Source organism: Myodes glareolus, chromosome 2 (assembly GCF_982192425.1).
Source record: "Myodes glareolus chromosome 2, mMyoGla1.1, whole genome shotgun sequence".
NCBI lineage: Eukaryota > Metazoa > Chordata > Mammalia > Rodentia > Cricetidae > Myodes > Myodes glareolus.
Window position 1 is genome coordinate 106,421,663 of NC_142027.1, and position 22,540 is coordinate 106,444,202.

Here is a 22,540-nt window from a genome sequence, read left to right on the forward strand (position 1 = left end):
GAATGGGAAATGTTCCGCTCTGGGCTCACGTATTTGAACACCTGCAACCCAACTGAAAAGATGGATAGCACAGAGGACCTTCTCAGAATGGTGGGATTAATCTGGATAATACTGTAAAGAATATGTGTCAGTGAGCATCTCATCCACAGAAAGGAGGCAGGGAGAAAGAGATTTGACCTGTCATAGGCTTTAGAACCTCAGAGCTTACTCCCAGTGACACACTTACTCCAAGACCACATGTTTTAATCCTTCCCCAAAGAGTTCCAACAACTCGGGGCTGTGAGCATATGAACATCTCTGTGACACACTGTGCACACGCAAAGGCAGAGGAGAGCAGTTGGCAGCCCCGGCCAGTGCTAGAGAAAGCCTATGTGGAGGAGGCTCAGGCTGGAGGCCCCAGGAAGTGTTCTCACTTTCCTCACAATGGTCCAGATGTAACTTGGCATTCTGGTTGCCAGGTAGCTAGAGGCGGGCAGCAGCCTCACAGTTGAGGCTGACTCACTTGTGCTGAAGCACTCAAAGACTAAGCATGTTTTCCTGTTTTAGGAAATCTCATGGCTCACGCCGCAAAAAAAGGCAAGGGTGGTCTCTTTGGCCGTCTTTGGGGACGATTGGTGTGTCTTCTCACATACCTCTCTTCACCTCCGAACATGGAAGACCAGGTAAGACAGGCCAGCCTGGAGCAGGAATCCTTTCTGGTCCCCCTAATCCACTGCAATCCCTGCCTGGTGGTGTGATCCTGTGAGAACACTGAGGAACATTCTTTATGCCCAGTGCGTGGTAACGGATTGGGGATGTCTCTCAACGTTTCCACACTTGAAGCTCTTTCCTCTCTTGGTCCTTCCTCAGGGTCAAAAGGAGCTGCACCGCCTCTTTAAAGCCCTGAAGTTTGACTATGAGGATCCGAACTTCCTAAAGAAAGTGGTGCGCTACCTACCCACCGCTGTGAGGAAGGGACAGCGTGACTTCGTCTATACTTTTATTACTGTGTACCCTGCTCTTGCCACCACCTGGGAGCTGCTGGAATTAATAGCGAAATTGATTATGTGAGTGGTTACACCTGAGTTCCCACCCTCGCGCCTCCTGGTTTGGTTCTAGGAGGACATTGCTCTTCTCCAGGCCTGTGTGCTCTCCTAGGAGAAGTACAATTGTGTCCTGGTAGAGTTATTCTCCTGCCTGTCTCTTCCGATTGACATGGCATAGATTGAGGGCGAGGAGATGAATCGAGTTTGTGATATTTACCCAAGTAGTGTCCAACACTACTCGTTCTTACACCTTGAGCAAAGCCTCTTTTCCCATTAGGAAAGAAGGCTCTAAGGAATAAGGTTATATGGGATAAATGGAGCCAGAAAGGATCCCTGCAGGGGCCCAAGGAAACCCTGTAAACCCAAGAAACCTGAAAAGGGGCAGCTTGGGTTCTACCCATTGCTTTCATGCCCTAAAGATCTGTGACCAGAGTCTCATTCCCAGGCCCTCAGCATGGAAGTCAGAAGAGTACAAAGAGCCCCCTGTACTCTAACCCACTCCCTTGCTTCTATTCCCATGCCGGATTCAAGAGCTCCCTCTAGATCTCTGGGTGGGTTGGGGTCATATGACTTTATTGGTGACACCCTCATCAAATGCCACAGGTATGCATCGGATCATGCTTTCTTTTTGGATGAATACCATATAAACAGGTGAGTGGGCTTTGGGTGACAAGGGAGGTAAGAGGCCAGCTGCAGAGTGGGAGGTCTGGGGTGGCCAGGGTTGAGGACTAAGCCATTACCAGTAACCTTCCTCTTCGGATCCGCATAGAGGATGGTAGCAGGGACTTCACGTGTAGGTGGAGAAATACAGAGATCTCCAGTGATAGCCTTGGTTCTGAGGAACAGAAGGAAGGATGAAGCTCAAGGGCCCTAGGGGAATCCATCCCCACCACAGCGCAGTCCAGTTAGCCCATTCTGTCCTCCAAGGCACAGAAAGTGTCTGGGGCCCTCTCCATAGAGCCCCTCACTCCTGACCACTATGCCCCAAAGCACGTGGGCTTTTCCCCATCTGAGGGACCGCTGCCTTGTTGATGGAAAGAGGCCACCGGGACTTCTGACTCTATTTCTGCAAACCCGCTTTTTCCTGCAGTGGCCTGCTACTCTTTCTGATACTCTGGATGCAACAAAAGTCCCACGATTTTAGGATGTCTCGGGATCGATTGCTTTTGAGGACAGTCGTGGACTACCTGCACCAGAACCTGCCTGCTGCATTCTCCGAGTTCCGTGTCCATGAGCTCATGGAACGGCTGGAGGCACAGTTGTCCATGAAAACGTTTGAGGCAGATGAGGAGGCCAGAAGTAGGAGGTTGGAAGTAGTTTCAGTGTTGGGTTCCACCAGGGAATTCTCCGGAAGCCTTGACCTGGAAGTAGAGTTGAACACTGTTGTGCAATATTAGTTTAAAATGTGTTACATTTGTTTTTTCTGTGGAATTTATGTCTAATGATGCAAAGACGTGTCGCATTCTTTTATGTTGCATTCGTTTAGCTCCGTAAAGCCTTGTCACTTTGCCTGCCTGAAACACCTGATTGATCTAATAAGAAGCTGGATGATCAATAGTTAAGCAGCAGAGAGAAGTTGGTGGGGCAGACAGGAAGAGAGAATAGATAAGAGGAGAAAACTAGGGAAGAGAGCAAGGAGTGAGAAAATGAAAAGAAGGAGAGGAGGATGCCAGGATCCAGCCATACAGCCACACAGCCGCACAGTCGCACCGCCACACAACCACACAGCCACACAGCCACATAGCCACACAGCCACACAGCAACACAGCCACACAGCCACACAGCCACATAGTCATCCACGGAGTAAGAAAGAGAGAAGGATATATTGAAGAAAGATAAAATTCCCAGAGGCAAATCATTTAAACAGGATAATTTATGTTAGGAAAGCAGAATAGACAAAAGCTATGCTGATGCCTTCCATTCATAAAAATAAATACATCTCTGGATATTTATCTGGGAGCTTAGTGATGGGCTGCCAAAGAGTAGATAAAAAAATAAAATCAACAAAGATAAAAAGCAACTACAGGACACCAGTCAGATGCCTATCTTGTTGAAGGGAGAGTGGAGTGGGGATTCTCTTCCATGATCAGGCCTTGTGTGTCCCGCAAGGCCACCTCTGGAAAGGCCACCCGATCCTGGAAACTTCCAGGCTGCCTCTACTAATGGTCCATCTCTTTCTGTCCTTAGATCGTGGGTTCAGCAGGGCAACAACACCAGTAGCCCCAGTACTGGACGCCACAGAGAAGTCAGAGATGCCGTATCCTAGACCACCTTCTGTGGCAGGGCAGCGGGGAGATCTCCAACCCCAAGAGGACACTGAGATCATGGATTTGGCAGTAGAGGGAAAAACTCTGCCGGAGGCTGGACCAGTGCAGCCTAGACCCACATCAGCTGACCCAGCAGATGTGGATATTGATATTCGAGTTACCGGGTACATACCCTCAGTCGTGCCTGTTGTCCCACTGCCTGATGTTGATGTGTAGTTAGAGAACCAAATTTCCTGCTGAGTTCCACCTGCACCCGGAAGCGCTCCTTTCTCTAGATAGGGAAAGCGGCTACATCAATTTTGTTTAATTCTTTTTTGTTGATTTCATTGTTCAATTGTTGTTTAATGTTTATTATTAGTAAAAATTTGCTTACTCCTTTAAAGTCAAGTGGTTCAGAAACCTGATGTCTATTTGCCATGTGATACAATCTACCTGGGTCTCCTTATTAAGTGCAGTCCAGAGCCGAACAGGTCAATCCTGGAAGGAGGAGCCTCGCAGGCCACCTTGGGAACAGGGAAAATCAAACCGCTGCTGTGGCATCAGGTCTAGTTGATCTTAATAATCGAACTCAACCGTCAGGTATGGGCTTAATGCTGACGATCAGAGAAGCAGAACGGCCAGCCACTAGAGAGTTCTTGCCTCTACCATTGCTCAGACCAAAAGGGTGATCCTGTCCTCAGACTGCCCTCAGACCGCCTCAGACTGCATGGAGTTCCCGTTTTCTCCTGCCTTACATTCCTCTTTACCCAGGCACATCACTCCTGTCTTCACCCTCCACCTTTCTCGTGCTGGGATTAAAGGCGTGGGATCCCAAGTGCTGGCATCACCTTACTGTGAGCTTTGTTTCTCTTTCAGACAGATAATCTCGTGTAGCCCAGGGTGGCCTTGAACTCACAGATCCCTCTGTGTCTGTCTCCAGAGTCCTGGGATTGAAGAAGTGTGCTATCACTCCTTGGCCTCTAGTGGCTTAGCTCTGCATTCTGATCTTCCAGGAAGCTTTATTTGTTGATACAGAAACAAAATATCACTAGAAAATCTAGTGGCAAGAAAAGTATACAAGTGTGAATGGGCAGTCCTGTGCTCAGTGGTGCCCCCCAACAGTTAGGGGCATTGTTTCTGAGCTCTGACACACTGGGGGTCACAGATATAGGTTTGCCTTTCTCCCTGGGCTGCTATTTTCCTCGTGGACAGCAGGGCCATGCAGAGAAGGGTGAAGTCATCTTATCTGTAATGGTGCTCATGGTTTTCACCAACCCTGACCCCAGAGCTGTGCGCACACTCATCGCACCCTGTGACACGGTCGCACCATGACCGACATGTTCAAACAGATCATTTTTATAAAGAATTGCAAGGCTTTCCCACAATTCTCGAGGTGTATACAAATGTCAAGGCTGAGCCCAAGGATGTTTTACACGTTTGTCTGTGGGCAATGGATTGGATGCGGTCTCACTGTTCATTGTGCACAGACAACCCTCCACAGGACAAACCTAGAGATCAGCATCAAAAATGGCTCACTGTGGTCGTCATGCTTGGCATGTGAGAGCCTTCTACCACTTAGAGGGCACTGAGTGGAGCCAGGGGCCTTTCAGGGTGCAAAGAGTTCATTTGGGCTCTCATCAGGGGACAGACACATGTGAACTCGCGCGCGCGCGCACACACACACACACACACACACACACACACACGTACGCACTCACTCCACATCACTGGCCACCTAGGCATGCGAACTGGCGAAAGGTTATATACATCAGGCTAGTTCTGGTCTCATCAAGAAGAAGTGATATGTACATATCATCTAGTCACAGAGCCGGCATGTCCAATGTCTCTCAGGACTTAGCCAAGGATGCACTAGCCAGGCTGAGGGGATGCCCACTCAGGCTGCAGTTGGAGACAAGCTTCCCTGTAGAACAATGGAGAACTGTCCAGCACAGAGCACAGAGAGGGACAGTAGCCAGAAGTGACTGACGGCAGTGGTCAGCTGTCCTCCCTACATATGGGCAAAGCAAAGTGGTGAACTTGTCCTTCACTGTCTTAGTCAGGGTTGCTGTTGCTGTGAAGAGACACCATGGCCACAGCAACACCTAGAGAAGAAAACATTTATTTGGAGCTGGCTTGCACTGTAGAAATTTGGTCCAGTAGCATCATGGTGGGTGGCAATGGCAGTATGCAGGCAGACATCGTGCTGGAGAAGGAGCTCAGGGTTCTACATCTTGATAAGCACGTGACATAAGCCACTGTGTGTTACACGTGTGTAGCTTTAGCAACAAAGTCCTCAAAGCCCACCTCCTACTGACATCTTGCAACAAGGCCACACCTATTCCAGCATAGGCACACCTCCTAATAGTGCCACACCCTGTGGGTGCCATTTTCTATCAAACCACCATAATGACCAATAAATATGTGTAGAAAAATTCTGAGGAATTGGTAGAACATTTTTAGAGCTAGCAAACAATCCAACAAAGTCACAAAAACAGGCCCACACAGGTCACATGGAAGGAACTCGCCACACAGCTGCACACCAGCCCTGCGCAGAAGGAATCCAGATGAGAGCACCAACTCAAAAGCACAGCAGCAGGACAATACGCAGATAAGGCCGTTCAAACAGTCATCCTTTCTGTTACACGCCTTGTCCTTGCGCTCCACCCTGTACCTAATGTTCTTTCCAGAAATTCTTAAAGAAATGTCTGCCATGGGTAAGACACTTAGCAGAAATCATACCCTGTAGCTAAAACGACAAGGAAAGTCAGTTGATGTAGAGATGTCAGGTTCGTGGATAAAAGACTATACGTGTAAAACTGTTCACACATGACTCAATCAGCACACTCCATGCAGTTACTATGGACAGCAGTGGGAACGCTTATGTCACTGTCCCTGTGCAGGTCTATGGACAGCAGTGGGAACACTTATGTCACTGTCCCTATGCAGGTCTATGGACAGCAGTGGGAACACTTATGTCACTGTCCCTATGCAGGTCTATGGACAGCAGTGGGGACGCTTATGTCACTGTCCCTATGCAGTTACTATGGACAGCAGTGGGAACGCTTATGTCACTGTCCCTATGCAGGTCTATGGACAGCAGTGGGGACGCTTATGTCACTGTCCCTATGCAGGTCTATGGACAGCAGTGGGGACGCTTATGTCACTGTCCCTATGTAAGTCTGATGGACCCTGAAAACAACACAGATCGAAGATAGGGAGATGGTTTCCGTGTGCTGCCTACTGAGAAAGCACAGGAACCTAAAGTGGAAACCCAGCACTCATATTTGTAAAAAATGACATGGGTGAGTGCATCTGTTACTCTATATGCTGGAAGTTTCTTTGATTGCTTTTTTGCTTGCTTGTTTTCATCTTGACCCAATAAAAAAATGCTAGTTGGTGAGAGAACCTTAGTTCGGTAAAAGCCTCCACCAGAACAGCCTGAAGGCAAATCTCTGTGATGTTTTCTTGGTCAAAGATAGATTTGGGAAGGACAAACCTCTTGGGTGGTCACTTTGGGTGGTATAAAAAAGCAAGCTGGGCAACCGTGAGGAGCAATCCTGTATGCAGTGTTCCTCCATGTGTCTGCTTCTGTTCCTGTCTCCAGGTTCCTTTATGAGTTTCTGCCCTGACTCCCCTTTATGGTGAACATTAATCTGCAAGATAGAAATGCTTGCTTTTCTGAAGTAATTTTTGGTTAGTATTCTATCACAGCAAGAAGAAAGAAAGCAAAGACATCCTAGGAGACAGCAGGGCTCCAATGCTCACTGATAGCTAAATTTTGTCAATCAGTGAGCAATGCATTCAATGAGAGAGTGTGGCTCAATGAAAACTAAGCGCAGAGGGATTAAGGAAGGCACTTGATGCCACACTCCTGCTTCTACCCACATGGACACCACCTGAACACAAACACATGTGTGCACACACAACACACATGCACACCCACAAACCTACACAGATGCCAGACACACACATACACAAAGCAAAACCCAAGGTTCCTGCCGATATCAAAACATATCTCAAGCAGCTATTACCAGTGAAGTGTGTTTAACTGTTACACAGCCCAAAAGCACAGTGGAGCTGAAGAAGGGGCATGGAAATACACACAGAAAGTGATTCTGAAGGGCACTGACCACACAGGGTCTCACTGTGCAGTGCTGGCTGCCTTGAAACCTATGCTGGCCATGACATCCAGAGCCTCCCGTCCGAGTCTCAGTCCCCTAAATGGTGGGATTCCAGATGTGCACCACCATAGTCAGCAAAGAACAATTGATCCTTAGGAGAACAAAAGGTCTGAGTCCAAGAAATGGTTAATGAGGAGAGGGTACGCCCAAAGACCAGGTTCCAAAGAACAGTTAGAAGTGAAAATCAATATGTCAAGTGGGCTACTAAGAGGCTTTTCTCGTGTCTCCTGACCTCGTAGGTCAGCTTCACACAGCTCAACCTAAAGCTGACCCAAGGTTCATCCCCCCCCCACCCAAGGTTACAGATGTGTAAACAACTGGCGGCAAAGCGGCCCTGCCCTGGCTGGCCCTAAGCAAGTGCAGTAAAGATCAGCACAGTCGCAGCTCTTAGGAGTCGGTGCGCAGTCTGTGACGGGCTGTGCGGGCACGCAGCTGCCTTCAAGGGGTCCCTGCTCGGTAACCCTTCACCCGTGCTCCTGGAACTGATGTCAATAAACTCGTTGGTTTATGAACTGGAGCGATGATGTGTGTTGATTTGAATGGGAACCATTACCCTCTGGGCTCATGTGTTTGGATGCCTGCTTCCCAGTTGACAAGATGGACAGTACAGAGGGTCTTCTTAGGAGTGTGACAGTATCGAGCCCAAACTCAGAAGCTGGGTCCCTCTCTGCTCTGGAGCCCCTATAAAAAAGCCCTAGTACTGTCCTTGGTACACCCACAGCTGCGTCCCTTCAGCAGGAGACCAACACTTAGGAGGTCTGGAAAGCACAAATGCAGGCACTCCTCTTGAGCACACCTAGGTGCATTCCCATACAACTGAAGCTGGAACATTAGTCACCACAGAGGGGTTGACCTAGAAACTCCCTAAGAGAACCTGTCCAGCACACGGACTGTAATGCAAGCTATGACCAGCAGAGGGCACTGACACTCCAAGAAAGTGATGTTAGGCTTCAGACAACAAGTCCTCCGATACTCTAAGTAAACCACAGGAGAGAAAGAAATTCCTAGTTGACTCAAACATCCACACACATAAATTCCATGCTATTGCACTGGACAGCAGAGCCATTGAGAGGAGTATCAGGCCAGCCTGCACAGACCCGGGAAGACCAGCCTACCGCCACAGATAACGGGAACAGCACCGGAGACATGAGCAGAGATAACTGTCCAGACACCAGATAACTGTCCAGACAAGTGTCACACAGGTTCTCTGGGTGTCTCTTACTTAGTATTATTGTCATGACAGATAAAGATACACCAGAGCTAGCCCTGTATAAAGAATGTGCATTTCTATGGGTTGCATTCTTCTCCTATGTCCTCCCCTGTTTCTCTTAGACTCTTGTTGGGTGGAAGGACTATTGCATGGCCCTCTGTAAAAATTCTCATTGAATTCTCAGCAGTCATGTTCTTCCTAATCCTTTTCCTGTGCACTCCCTCTCCGGGTACCATCCACTCATCCTATTGGGCAGAGCTCTGTCAATCTCATCCTGAAGCTTCTTCTGCACATCAGGGTGGGTGGCCAGCGTATACATCATGAAGGAAGTAGGCGTCCTCGTGGGATCACAGCCAGGGAAAATGAAAACAAATGATTGGGCTGTGATCTCCATATCAGACAGAGCTAAAAGGAAAGGAACATTGTGGATAAGGAAGATCAAAGGAGAACATCATAGTTGAGAAGGAATTCAAATGGTGCTCCCAGCTGTCTAGGGAAGAACAGAGAAAGGAGGTTCAGAGTCACAGGGATTGAAATTTATTCTGGTGCCCGCCTGTGGCCCATCTGTCCTGTTAGAGCAGACTCGCCGTGACAAATGTGTAACTCTACCCACCACACCCTGTCCTCATACACACTTACAAACATAAAGAAATACAATGGTTAATAATGACTGACCACTTGACAGGATCTAGGACGGCCTAGGGGACAAGACAGGGCATTCCTTTGTGGGATTATCTTCACAGATGTGGGCAGACCCATCTTAAATGTGGGTGAGACATTCCCTGGCCTGGGGTCCCCAACTGAACAAAGAGAAGAGTGTGAGGTAAGCACCAGCATTCAGCCCTCCTCTTCCTGACTACTAACACAATGTGACCAGTGACCTCCCGCTGCTGTCACCAGGTCTTCCTTGCCATGATGAACTGAAACACTAGATGTGGGTCAGAACAATCCTGTCCTGAAGGGGTTTTGTCAGGCATTTGTCGCAGTGGCAGCACGAGTGACCAGGACAAATATATTACCGGTGTGGGAAGTTCTTCTGTATATGTGTTGATTTTATTGGCCAATGAATAAAGCTGTTTCGGCCAATGGCTTAGCAGAATAAAGCTAGGCAGGAAATACAGAGATATAGAGAGAGAGTAGGCGGAGTCAATGAGACGCCATGTAGCTGCCAAAGGAGACAGACACCCCAGAACCTCGCTGGTATGCAACAGCCTTGTGGTGATACACAGATGAATAGAACTGGGCTAATTTAAGATGTAAGAGTTAGTTTTAAAAGAGCCTGAGTTAATATGCCAGATAGTGTTCAAGTTAATACAGTTTCTATGGGATTATTTGGGTCTGAGCGGCTGGGAAATGAACAAGCAGCCTTCTTCTATACATTACTATTAGTAAATGTGAGATAATCTTTCCTTGAATGAAAAAACAAAAACAGGCAGGAAATGGCAGAGTGTTTGTCCTGCAGTGGCTTCACTATGGTGGAGGAGTGTACACAGAGGTATACAGGAATCTTCCTGTGTCCTTCCCCCAAGCTCTGCTTCAGCCAGAAAACTAAAATGAAATTCTCTTCTAGCAATCAAAATTAAAGAACAGAAGTTGCCAGGTCTCATGAGGCCATGTAAAGGGGCCCCAAGTGGATGTGCGTGACAACTTGAAATGCAAAGTAACTCATCATAGGAAGAAAGTAATGGGGGATGCGAAAGGTCACATTGCTAGAAATGAATGATTTTTTTGAACGATATTTTTTTTAAAAGCAAATAATTAAGGCATGAAAACTCTTCTTATGCTGGATAATAACTAGAAATAAGTCATTCTTTTAAAGCCATTCTTTAGCTATAACAGTAATGACAGTTCTGACACAAAGCTAGCAGGGATGATGGTATAAGCCGGGGGCCTGAAGGACGAAGAAGAGCAGGGTACAAGGTTTCTCAGACGCTGTTTACACAGAGCAGAGGAAGCTGTTGAACACAGTTCCACCACTCACTCCCAGGGACATCCCCACTGCTGGACAGCGTCCTTCCTGATTGGAGCCCAGATGCAAATTCCCAGGCAGAGATCCAGAATCAGTGGGGTTGGAAGGGACTGAGAATCAGACTCTGCTCTGACAGATGCCCCTGCACCACTGAGGATTTCTGGGCACAAAATGCTTCTCCGTGGCTGCCCTGCAGACTCTGGACCATTTACACCAGTGTACTTGCAGAAAGCTCTCATGAACCCCATGGATATCACCCATGTTCGCATCTTTCTGAAATTTGGCAGAAACGCTTCCGTCCTGGACCCCTCTCCCAATCATATGTCCTGACACCTTCTTCTCTCTGGGATTTTTCTCTTTTTTATGGGTTGAACATCAAATTTTAATAACTAAATCTTTTATCCAGTCCTCAAAATTAACATACAATAAATGATAAATTGTAACTTTATCATTACCACCATTGTGTAACAAGTCCAGGTTACAACATCCATCTACTGCCTCCAAAAAACCCAATAGAAAGCCACACATTCTATCACCTAATGATCTACCAACAGAGGACATTTTAGCCAAATTTATACCAGAAAACTGTTACCAGGGATATGCCAGTTACATTGCTGAAAATATGGAGAAAAGATAGATAAAAAATAATCTTAACTTGCAGTAGTCTTTTAACTCTCTTAAAATTTCCATAAAATACACTAATTTCCAAAAACAAAGAATATAATGACATGTTGGTGTTAACTCACACAGATGAAAGCTGATGTTTACTTTTTTTCTAAGTAAAGTTAATTTCCCCAAACTTTTATATATTACGTGGATATCCAAATATTTTTTAATTTAACACAAATGAACATAATACGCAGTGATTTTATATAAAAAATGTTTGGCAGGAATGACTCCTCTTCCAACCATATTGCACATCTTTTGAGGACAATGGACCCTCTCGCCCTTACTTGATTCTCCGGTTCATGTGAATATTTCCCTGCTCCCTTTTTCTCATGGCTAAAAAGGAACAGGAAAAGGCTGTGTGTGTGTCAGCTTCTGTACTTAACTTACCCAGAAGAGAACTGTGGAACAATCTCATTCATTCCCAGGCTGTCTTTCCTCCAGCTGTTTCCAGGACTACCCAGACCCTCGCGGGGATGAAACTGGAAGAAGACACCACCGGACGTCAAAGGATGCCTATAAAGAGATGGACTTGGCTGGACCCTGCAGCAGTTGTAAGGTGTGGGCACAGCACTCCCAGCAAACCCTGCAGAGCTTCGACACGGTCACAGGAGCCAGTGGTCTCCTGGATAAACTCGCCCTGCACATCAGTCCGCTGGGCGGGCACAGATGGAAGAGGCTTTTAACTAACCACGGGTGTGCTGGCTAATGTACGGCTTCAGAGAGCGAGCAAGCACACTCGGGGCGTCTCGGTCAGCAGTGGAGTAGAGAAGAAAATGCGGTTTATTTTCTAAACCTCCTGTATCTGTCAATTCTGAGCGAGAACGGCAATGGCGTATACACACTGTGCACAGTCCATATCACTGTGGGGATCCAGGAACACACGCAAGATGGCGGGGGCATGGGGCGGGGGACGGACTCGCAGGGGATGAATGGGAACTTTCCAGTGTTTCGTACAGCCTCTGACTTCAACATGACTGCATCTCTTACCCGCACTGTCTCATGTATTTTTCCTGTGTTATGGGCACGTAGATCGCTTGGGGGTAAAATGGGATCACATTTCAGATCATACACACAGCAGCTACAGCTTCAGTTTCTCCTCCTTCCCAACCAACGCACTGAGCTGCTCGTGCTAGCAAACAGAGACGCATTTGTAGCCAACGGCTGGGCTTTATTTTCCTTCTTACTTCACCCACTCATTCTAGGAAAATGAAAAATCCACAAAATGATTAGATCTTCTCAAATCAAAGCAGACAGGTGGGCCCCACCGACTCCTCTCTCCAGGAGCCACTGTCTCCCTGCTCCAGGTGCTTGCTGGTTCCGATTCAGTTGTCTGTTTGGGAAACTGGCATTTTTGCCTAAAAGAAACAAAATATAACCAGGAGAGGAGGGCAGCGAGCAGGGGAGGGGGAGCAGTTGACATCAAAAAGAATCTCTTAATCTCAACAGGAGATAATCCAGCTTCTCCCAAGCCATCATTTCATAAATTAATAATTTTTAAAAATCATAATCCAAAGAATTTGCTATTACAAGAGTTCAAGTTTTAAAAAACAAATAAATTAGTTAAGCCTTGTAAATCATTGTCCATATGTCAGTTACATCTTTAAAAAAAATAGGCATTTCTCTGTGCAGTGCATTAGACAGGACAAGGCACACTTCACACATCAGAACCCAGAGGGACAGAAACCACACAGGGGCCTCCTTCTCTCTGCCCTCGGGGGTAACCAGGCCGGGGCTCTGGAGTCAGGTGCCCATCCTCTGCTCAGCTCTTGGAGATCTGGAAGTGCACAGATGTACTCTGCCTATGACGCTGCTCTGTGCTCTTTATTCACGTGATATGATGTTACCCTTTCTTGGCAAGGAGTCTGCTCAGATGTTTTCCACAGCGCTTCCCAGAAAAGGCCGGCCTTTCTATTTCTTTGTAACATGCCTTTGAACCAGTCATCCTCACATTTTTCATGAAAAAAACACAATATCTTCTTTGAGTTCAAGTTCTGCCTCACTCTGAGGAGGATGGGAAGCCAACACGCCGTGCTTTTCACAGACAACAGGCCTGGCCTCATTCATGACAGAAACAGGTCTGCAAAGATGGTGGAGCAATGGGCATTGCCAAGTCCAGGGAGCTTGCTTTGTTTTGGAAAGCATCTTGGGCTAAGGCTGCTTCCCAGAGAGCACTGGGTCTTCTCCATCCGTGGGGAAGGAGCCTGCCCAGCCGTGGTAGCCCTCTAGGAATAACTCAGGACCCAGTGCTCCCTGAAAGGCACCTCCCCTGCACCCAGCTCCAAGTCTAGAGTAGGTGAAGCTTGGGGGAGGCGGTGCTCACATCTTGTGGAGGCGCCAGAGACGAGCTTCAGTAGGCCCTTCTTTTCTTTCTTAATGTCCTTGTCTGGTTTCACAGCTGACCTGTTCCACACGCTGCTGCAGCCCTGTCAGGAGATGTGGGGAGTCCAGGGAGGACATTCACTGTTTGACCAGCCGCTGTAGTCCCTCTCTGGGCTTCTTCATCCACACACCGTGAAACACCTCTGGTTACCTTTCGGGGACTCTTTGCCTTTGGAGTCCTGAGTGTTCATCATCTGCTGAAGAAAACCCACTCGGGTCTGGAAGCAGGAAGAGAAAGTCGATGACGGACACTTACAGAAAGGGCACAGATGACGTGTTCACAGCCTGACACTTGATCAAACCGTGAGCATTCTGACCGCAACACCGCGTTTCATCTTCTGATTTGACTCACGGTGATTTGCTTTATCTTTATTACAAATTCATGGAAAACGTACATAAGCCTGTTTGAAAGAATAGGGATACTTAGCATCTCATATAGTGGAGTCAAGAATGGAAACAACTACAGAGGAAAAAGAAAGTGTAGTGAAAATCTGCACTGAATTCTTATTCACTTATTAGAAATCAAATACAACTTCTGCTAAGCTCCAGGATCCACTGTATTTCCATTCAACTCAGAGGAAGGGTCCAAAATGATGTTAACAAGTAGCTGCCTTTATAATACATCAAACGTAAACTGTTCAAGATATGGGCTGGAGAGATGGTCAAGTGGTGGAGAGCATTTGCTGCTTACACGAGACCCATGTTCGGTGCCCAGGACTTGGCATTGAATGGTTCACAACCGGAAGTCCAGCTCTAAGAGATCCACCTCCTTCTGCTGGACTCTAGAGGCCCGGCACTCACATGGATACATACACATATGCATACATGATTAAAAATAAAGCAAAATTAAAAATACTTAATATAGGAAGAAATTTTTGCTATTCTTTGATCCCTTCATACATACATGCAGTGAAATAACATTTTCACCCCACTTTCTCTATTCCCTCTGCAGTGTCTCCAGGATCCCCTCAGACACCCCTTTCACAACTTATGTTGTATTTGTTTAATAAGACTCTTAAGTCTTAAGTGCTGCACTCATGTGCATGGGTGTGGGACCATCCTCTGAGCATGGGAAACTGACCAATGGACACACCATCTGAAAAGAATAATTCTCTCTTCCATAGCAGCCATCAATTGCGAAAAGTTCCTCAGAGAGGGGTGGGACCTAAATAGCATCTCTTACATCTATAGAGGGAATATTGATTGGCTTGAATGATCCATGTAGCTTATGTGACATTGAGGGTGTGATCGCTGTCCATGTCCAGAAGATGATGTCCCTCGTCACCTTCCAGCCTTCACATTCTCGGCACCTCCTCTTAAGATAGGAATAAGTTTGCTAACAGTGCATACAATTTAACTAAAAGGGGTCAAAGACCTAGGTCTAAGATGGGCATGGGGAGCACATGCCTTCAATTCCAACATTCTGGCGGTAGATGCAGGTGGATCTCAGTGAACAATTTCCAGAACAGCCAGGGCAACATAGGCCCTGTGTCCAAATAAATAAATAAATAAATAAATAAATAAATAAATAAATAAATAAATAAATAAATAAATAGTTTCAGGAATATACTACTGCCCAATTAAGATGAAACTGGGAGGGGGATGTTAAATGTTCATAACCTCAGCTCTCACCGTGATTTAGAGATTAAATCACAGTACTTCATAAAATTGTACAACATAAAACTTTAAAACATGTATAAATGCTAAATTTATTTTAAAAATAAAAAACTTTAAAAGTGTACTTCAAAGGATTCCATCAAGAACAATAAAAGCCATCTAAAAAAGAGAAAGTATAGCAATTCCTTGCCTAAAAAAAGAGAAAGTGGGATAAAAATGTTATTTCACTGCATTCAGCTATACAGGAACAAAGGTCACAGAGATGTTTATCTAAGAAAGACAAGACTGTCTCTCAGCTGGGAGAGTGTGATTACCACTTGAAAAAGCTCAGCCCTGCACTCATGGTGCTGTACTACTTAATGTCCACTAGGTGGCGGTAATGAACACTATGAAACTACAATAACCCAAAGTGTCCAACCTGAGTCCTCATGAACTCCTTACCAGAACATAAAATGCTACGTCTATCAAAGAAAAAACTTCTCAGTTTCTCGATAAGTCATACACAGAATTCCTATGTAATTCGATAATTGCACCCCAATTATCCAGAAAACATGAAAACAAATGTTCATCCATGATCTCAGATGCCATGTCCATGACAGAGTATTTACAACACCCCAATCTGAAAATATCTTGAATAACCGCCAGATGGTATGGAATTTGATTTGTCTACAGAACATGGGAGTGGCAACAAACGGTTCTGATGAATATACTACATTAAATGAAAGAATCTAGTCTCTAAATGCTATGCATTCTATGACATGTTTATATTGTATTTTTATGGTATGTGTAATAGGCAGATCTATAGGAGCAGTGAACTGGTGTTTTTATTGCAAGGAGGAATGGAAGACAGGAATGAAAAGGTGCAGGTTTTCTTGAATAAAATGTTCCCTGGCTTGACAATAGTGATGGATACACATTGCCTTGTATGAGCAAAAGCTGAATTGCAAATTATAAATGGCTACATTATTCTTATATATGCACTGTATCTCAGTAAGGATGGATGACGCTATGCTGATGGAAGTGTGTGAGGGAGGAAGAAAAGAGAGGACGTAGCTACTTACATACAGGGAGAAGAAATGGGCCAAGGAAATGCAAACTTGTTAAGATCTATTTGACTTCCTGCACAAAGGGATCCTCTGGGTTGTTGAGGGAATTGACGCTCACTCCAGATGATGTGCCAGTGATCACATCCATGCTACAAGCTCCAGGATGCTGCGTAGAGAGACATGGGGATCAATATCTGCATCCGAGGCCGCTCTTATTTCCGAACTACCCAGGCAGGGAGCCACACAGTCAGAACCACAGGCTGGACCATTGGTGGGGTCAAGGTTCCTGTCACACTCACACATGGTGTTTATCTGTGGTCACTATACAGATGTCCTTTTCCTAGAGTGCAGGGGACACTAAGGTACTTACAGTCCCGTCCACTGCACCACCACTTACTCTCACAGTGACGGCTTCCCTTTCTCTTCTCCTCTCGATTTTCTCACCAACGTATCTCCATACTGTGCAACGATGGGGAACGTCTAAGCACAAAGCACAGCATCTGTAGCTAAATGTGGAAACTCGGGTCCCAGAAGGACAAGTCGTCCCCAGTCATGAAGCCATGAGAGGGACGTTACAGTGGATTTTATAATAGGTCCTATGGGTATGAAGACGAAAGACCAGCTTAGGGGAATTGTGTCTCAGAGAACTGACCCTTGGAAAGGGACTAAGGGCTTCCTTTCTACCTGTCCCCGTATTTGTCCCATAAGAAGATGCCCTCTCCAACATCACCTCCTGGAGTTCTCCACTGGTGAAAGTGGGAGACAGCAGTGTTCAAGTCTCTTCCACTCTCCATCCTCAGATACGGTGATGGCCTTTTCCATAAGTCCCGCTGGACCAAAGGTCTAGAGTTCAAATTGACAACAATTTACCCTGCAGAAGTTATGTGTATGCCCATAGCCACAGAAAATATATCAAACAAACATGACTTGTAAGTGTCTACTGATGTTCAGTGGCGGGTCCTTGCTTATACTCAATACATTTTCATTGAAAACACCTCACAACCTTAATAAACCGGGGTATCACCTATCCACATGGCATGGCTTCAGTCTTCACTACAAAGTCTCTTCTTAAATGGAAACCCCTCTCGTGTCTGAAAACTAGGCTGGTGACTTTGCAGCTGCTGGTAGGTTACAGCAGCTCTCTCTACTCTCTCTCTCTAGTAATGACTAATATGGGAGATCCTTGTCCACTGTGGGTGACTCCACATCTGTAAGTTGGTCTTGAATTGTGTAACAAAGCAAACTGAGGCAGCCAAGAAGAACAAGCCAGTAAACATCTGTTGTCTGCTCTTGATTGAGTTCCTACCCTGACTTCCCATCGTATGGTCTTTGAACAGGACATGAGAGTCAAACAAAACCTTCCACACCAGTGGGTTTTGTCATGATTTCTATCAGCAATAGATAGTACTATAGTGGTATATTATTTGGGTTTTAATAAATTAAGCTTGCTGAAGGTCAGAGGGCAAAGCAGTCATACTAGTCAGCCATACAGGTCAGCGAGTGGTGGCACACACCTTTAGTTCCAGGACTCAGGAGACAGAAGAGCAGGACCTCAGGGAGTTCAAGGCCACCATAGGTTATGCAAGAATCTGTCTAAATGAGAAACAGAGCTCACATAAAGGTGACCCCAGAACTTGGGATCATATGTCTTCATTCCCACACTAGGGAGGTGGAGACAGATGTGATATGACAGATGTGGGAGGAGAGAGGAATGTAAAAGGGAAGAGACAGGAACTCAGTGGAGTATGGAGTCTGAGGTTGGTGGAGAGTATTACAGGGTCACCCTTTGTCTGACCATTGGTACAGGTAAGATCTCTCTAGTGGCCTGGCTGCTTTGCTTCTCTGATCTTTAGCTTGAACCTCAATATCCGTCTCTGTGTTTTTATTAGTCATGCTACCTAATACATTAGGATAGTATCCCGGGACTTGTTCTCAAACTTGGGATCTTCCTGCCTCCGCCTCCTGAGTGCTGGGATACAGGTGTGCACGGTAACACTATAGGAACTAAGAGCAGTTTTAAGAGTGGAGAGAGGCACGGAAAATAAATCAGAGTCCAGGAAAATACAGTTCCATGGGAGGAGGCTAATTTTAATGAAGGAAATCATAGAAAATATCCCAAGTAGAGGGATTCGAGAAATCATACTGAATGAGGGCGGACAGAACAAGCACCACAACACCAAAATAAATGTGCCCAAAGATGGCTACAAGAGCTAGGGGAGGGATCTGAGCTTGTTTTTAACATGCTGAGGACTCATGAGGACATACTCAGAAGGTATGAATAGAGGAGTGCAGTCATCTGACTTAAGATAGTTGAGCATGGGACATGAGAGCGGCAACAGTGATTGCAGGACCATCAGTTTAGGAGGCTGGCAGAACTGTGGCAACATCATGGATGGTTCACCACCTTGATCAAACCCTTAGAGAATATACCCATGGCACTGTGTAAAGTGGTTCATGAGATGAGAACATATGTGAACACATAGGGACCAGCACACAACCAACGTAATACGTATAAGCTGGCTCATGAGATGGAGGATGTGGGACATACTGACCCCTGCCCCACCACATATCCCATCACAGTTCCCAAAGCCTGGTTTGTGAGGTCAGAAGGGATTCCACCTCTAGCTCATCCCGCATCAGTCATCTCTCCATCTACAACCCTACCAGCACCATGTGTCTCCAATCAGAGCTCAAGCAAAACACAGATGAGCCAAGAAGAGTCCAACTGGGAACACCAAGCGCCACTTCAAACACCCCATGAACACTGAGGTATCAGAGACACGTCATCAACAAACTAAATCCAGATGAACAAGCCCCATTACAAAAACGGAAGTTCCATGAAAAGCCCAGGACAACATAGTCCCCTCAACATGGCCAATCTCACAGTAGTGGCAAACAGTAAGAGTGACGTAAATAAAATCCAGCCAAAGAATTCAAAAGAATGATTTTGAATGTGTTCAGAAAATTCACCAATGAATTTATGAGGGCACAAATAATTTTTGGGTACACATAATTTCCTAAATTAATTCAGAAAACAAAAACTTAAATAAAGAAGAAATTCAAGATATAAAACCAGAACTTATTAGACAGACATAAGAATTAAACAATCCTAGAATCTAGACAAATAAACAACCCAAGAAATGAAAAATACACAAACCTAACTATAAGCTGAGCAAGAGCCACAAAATTAGAATGTGTTATACAGAAAACTGGGTTATGAGACAAGAGAAATTTAATCATTTAAATAAAAGGTTTCTGATGATTTAATTTTTTTAGTATGAAGCGAGCATGGGAGCTCTTTGGGAACCATGAACAAAATGCAACTATGAATTATGGGAATAGAAGAATGAGAAGAATCCTTCATGAAAAATATGTTCAGTAAAAAGTATAGAAGAAAACTTCCACAGACAAGGGAAAGAGATGTACATGCAGACAAGTGGCATACATGAACACCAAAGAGCAAAGGACAGAAAAGCCACTTCCCTGTTCACAGGTCATTCCCCAGAATCACCGGGCTGTCCTTACCCTAACCCAAGAAAGAGGCCCTTGTCCCCTGCACATGGAGGCCAGATGTATACCATGTCCCCTCAAGGACATGGTACTCCCCAAGGCAAGAACAAGGAACAAGGACACACAGAACTCATTTCTTCCCATGTGGCAAGACAGCACCTCAGTATTACCTTAGTGTACCCCACATGTCCGTGTTTTGTAAGGATCACAGTTTGAGTTTTCCTGTGGTGCCCCATTTCTCTCATTATGGGGTCTCATGACTGAATTCTCATGCTCCCATAAGCTCTTAGGGAGTGGCACTATAGGGAGGTGTGCTTTGTTGGAATAGGAATGCCTTGTTGGAAGAAGTGTATCACTGTGGAGGAGGGCTTTGAAATCTTATATATGCTCAAGCCACACCAGTGAGACAGACCAGTTCCTGTTGCCTGTACAATATGTAGAACTGTCAGCTACCTTTCCAACACCATGTCTGCCTGTATGCTGCAATATCCCACCATGATGATAAGGGACTGAGCCTCTGAAACTGTAGAGTCAACCCACAAAATATTTTCCTTTGTTAGAGTTGCTGTAGTCATGGTGTCTCTTCACAGCAAAAGAAGCCCTAAGAAAAAAATGTAATATGCACACACAACTTGCAGAATACAGTTTGGTTGTTGGTGAGTATGTGGTTTCAGGGCTGATCACTCTGCATTAGACAGTGAATAAAGGGGTTCAACCCTAGGAAGGGCTAAATCTCCTTCTCTCAGCAGTCATTAGTTGCCTGTAGCTCTTGGTCTAGGGTGTGCCTTCCACCTTCCTGCCCATTGATAACGCCATTGGACCCATTTTGTTTATATAGCTATTTATTGATTTGTGTTTCAGCTGTATCTCATTTCTCAGGGCCCACTGGAACACGGTTACGGGGTTCTGTTTGAAGCATATTGTCTTGTCTGCTTCATTTTTGTGTGTTTGCACTGCAGAGTTGGCATCTGGAGTTATGATGCTTGAGATATTTCTTAGTGTTCATGTCTGGCCTTGTCTTTGATGAGTCGGTGTTCTAGTCTTTGGTTGCTGTTGCCCTCTCTGCATCCTAGGCAAGTGTCGTGACTATGGGGTCTCTGGTAGAGAGTACAAATAAGTCTGGAGAGACAAAGATTAAAGGGTTAGTGGGACGCGGGTCCCCACCAAGAGGGGGATCCCTAATGAATGGAATTGGGGTCATAGGCATGGCTTCTGTAGGTAGTCTGCTATAGTACTCAGTACTCAGTCTAGACAGGGGGTAACAGGAGATGGGAGGAATAATGAGAAGCTTCTACCTGAGTCCCAGTCTAGTGTGGCCACTGGGGTCCCTCATAGTTTGTCTGGGGATTGGAAGCTGACACCAAGAAATGGATGGAGATGGGTTAGAAGGAAAGGCTGAGAGGATCAGTAGGAAAGAGTTAAACTGTATCTGCTTAATTATGTTTTTAATTTCTTGCTGCTAATATCTAAAATAGAACTGCTTTACATATTAATCTTATATGTAGCTACTTCTGTGACATTCTCAGTGGTTCCTAATTACCTAAAGGTCTTGTTTGTTTGTTCTGTAAATGCTCATAAAATCTATAAACATATTTTCCTTTTTTGATATTTGTTTATTACGTGATTCATAAGCCGTGGTTCACTTTGTCTAGAAATAACTTTGCCTTTTATTTTTCCATTACACTATTGACATTTCTGTTTGGCAATCACAATCTTTTCTTATATGATAGGAGGGGGTGTGTTCGGGATGGGAGCTCACCTTGTTGCCTAGGCGAACTCCTGCCTCAAGAGATATCCCGTCACAGTTTCCAGAGTAGATGCCCTCCTGATTAGAAGCACATAGATTGGTAGTGAAATGGATCTTTGATTTGTGCTTTCTCTAAATCACTTCAGCTGGTTTTGCTTTGTGCTGATTTTGTAGACTACCTTGGGAATCATTTCTTGCTTTTTGTGTGGACAAGTTTGTGTGGAACTGAGATAATTCTCTGACCTAGAAAGCTTACCTCAGGGTCATTCCTTCTATTTACTCTATTCCAGTTTTCATTACTGAGCTATATTCTGCTTCTTAATATTCTTGAGTAAGTAAAACTGTTTTTTAGGACTTTTTTCCATTTCATTGAAGTTTCAATTTTTATTGATAATGTAATATCTCTAACTTCTTAGGCTCTGATTTATATTTAGAGGTCGTATCTAGATAATCCCTTTTAAGTCACTACGCTTGTGACCTCTGTGTTCTCTCCGTCTGCCTCATTATACCTCTGCTGTCAGGCTGTCTTTTAAGAGAATAAACAAGATTCTCTTAAAGATTTCCTGCCTCTCCTTTTAACTATGCACTACTCAATGTCAGCCAGTCTCTGAGCAAACACCTGTCCACAGGACAGTCCACTCTTCCCAGCCCCACTCACCCATCCTGTGGTTAAGTCTCCAGTAGTGAGGTCCCCACCACTCACCAGCTTGCAGGCAGGCTGCTGGGAGCAGCAGAAGCAGGACCCAAAGCATGTCCAGAATCTCTGCAGGAAACAAGACCAGCAGAGCCATCAGATAGGAGAGGGACCCTGGGGGGGTGCTCAGGAGTCAGGACAGAATCATCATGAAATGACCCATATTCTCGGGGACTTCTCACATGGAGGACTGATTCAGGGAAGGACCTACCCATCGCTACCTCCTTGTGGACAGCAACATCCCATA

At 45.5% G+C, this 22,540-nt stretch overlaps 1 protein-coding gene across 1 annotated transcript; it reads left to right on the plus strand.

Moving 5' to 3' along the window:
• Window positions 1-486: 486 nt before the first annotated feature.
• LOC148123105 (ral guanine nucleotide dissociation stimulator-like) lies at window positions 487-2,478 on the plus strand. The gene is made up of 4 exons (XM_087897545.1): window positions 487-662; window positions 850-1,046; window positions 1,629-1,676; window positions 2,116-2,478. Exons 1-4 carry the CDS (start codon window positions 555-557, stop codon window positions 2,420-2,422), a joined length of 660 nt encoding a protein of 219 aa, XP_087753671.1. The 5' UTR covers window positions 487-554; the 3' UTR covers window positions 2,423-2,478.
• The last annotated feature ends 20,062 nt before the right edge of the window (window positions 2,479-22,540 follow it).

Excerpts from the sequence above, each read along its gene's own strand:
- LOC148123105 (XM_087897545.1), top strand. The coding sequence starts at position 555 with ATGGCTCACGCCGCAAAAAAAGGCAAGGGTGGTCTCTTTGGCCGTCTT. Across the intron at positions 663-849 it reads CTCCGAACATGGAAGACCAG|GGTCAAAAGGAGCTGCACCG; the intron begins GTAAGACAGGCC and ends GTCCTTCCTCAG. Across the intron at positions 1,677-2,115 it reads GATGAATACCATATAAACAG|TGGCCTGCTACTCTTTCTGA; the intron begins GTGAGTGGGCTT and ends TTTTTCCTGCAG.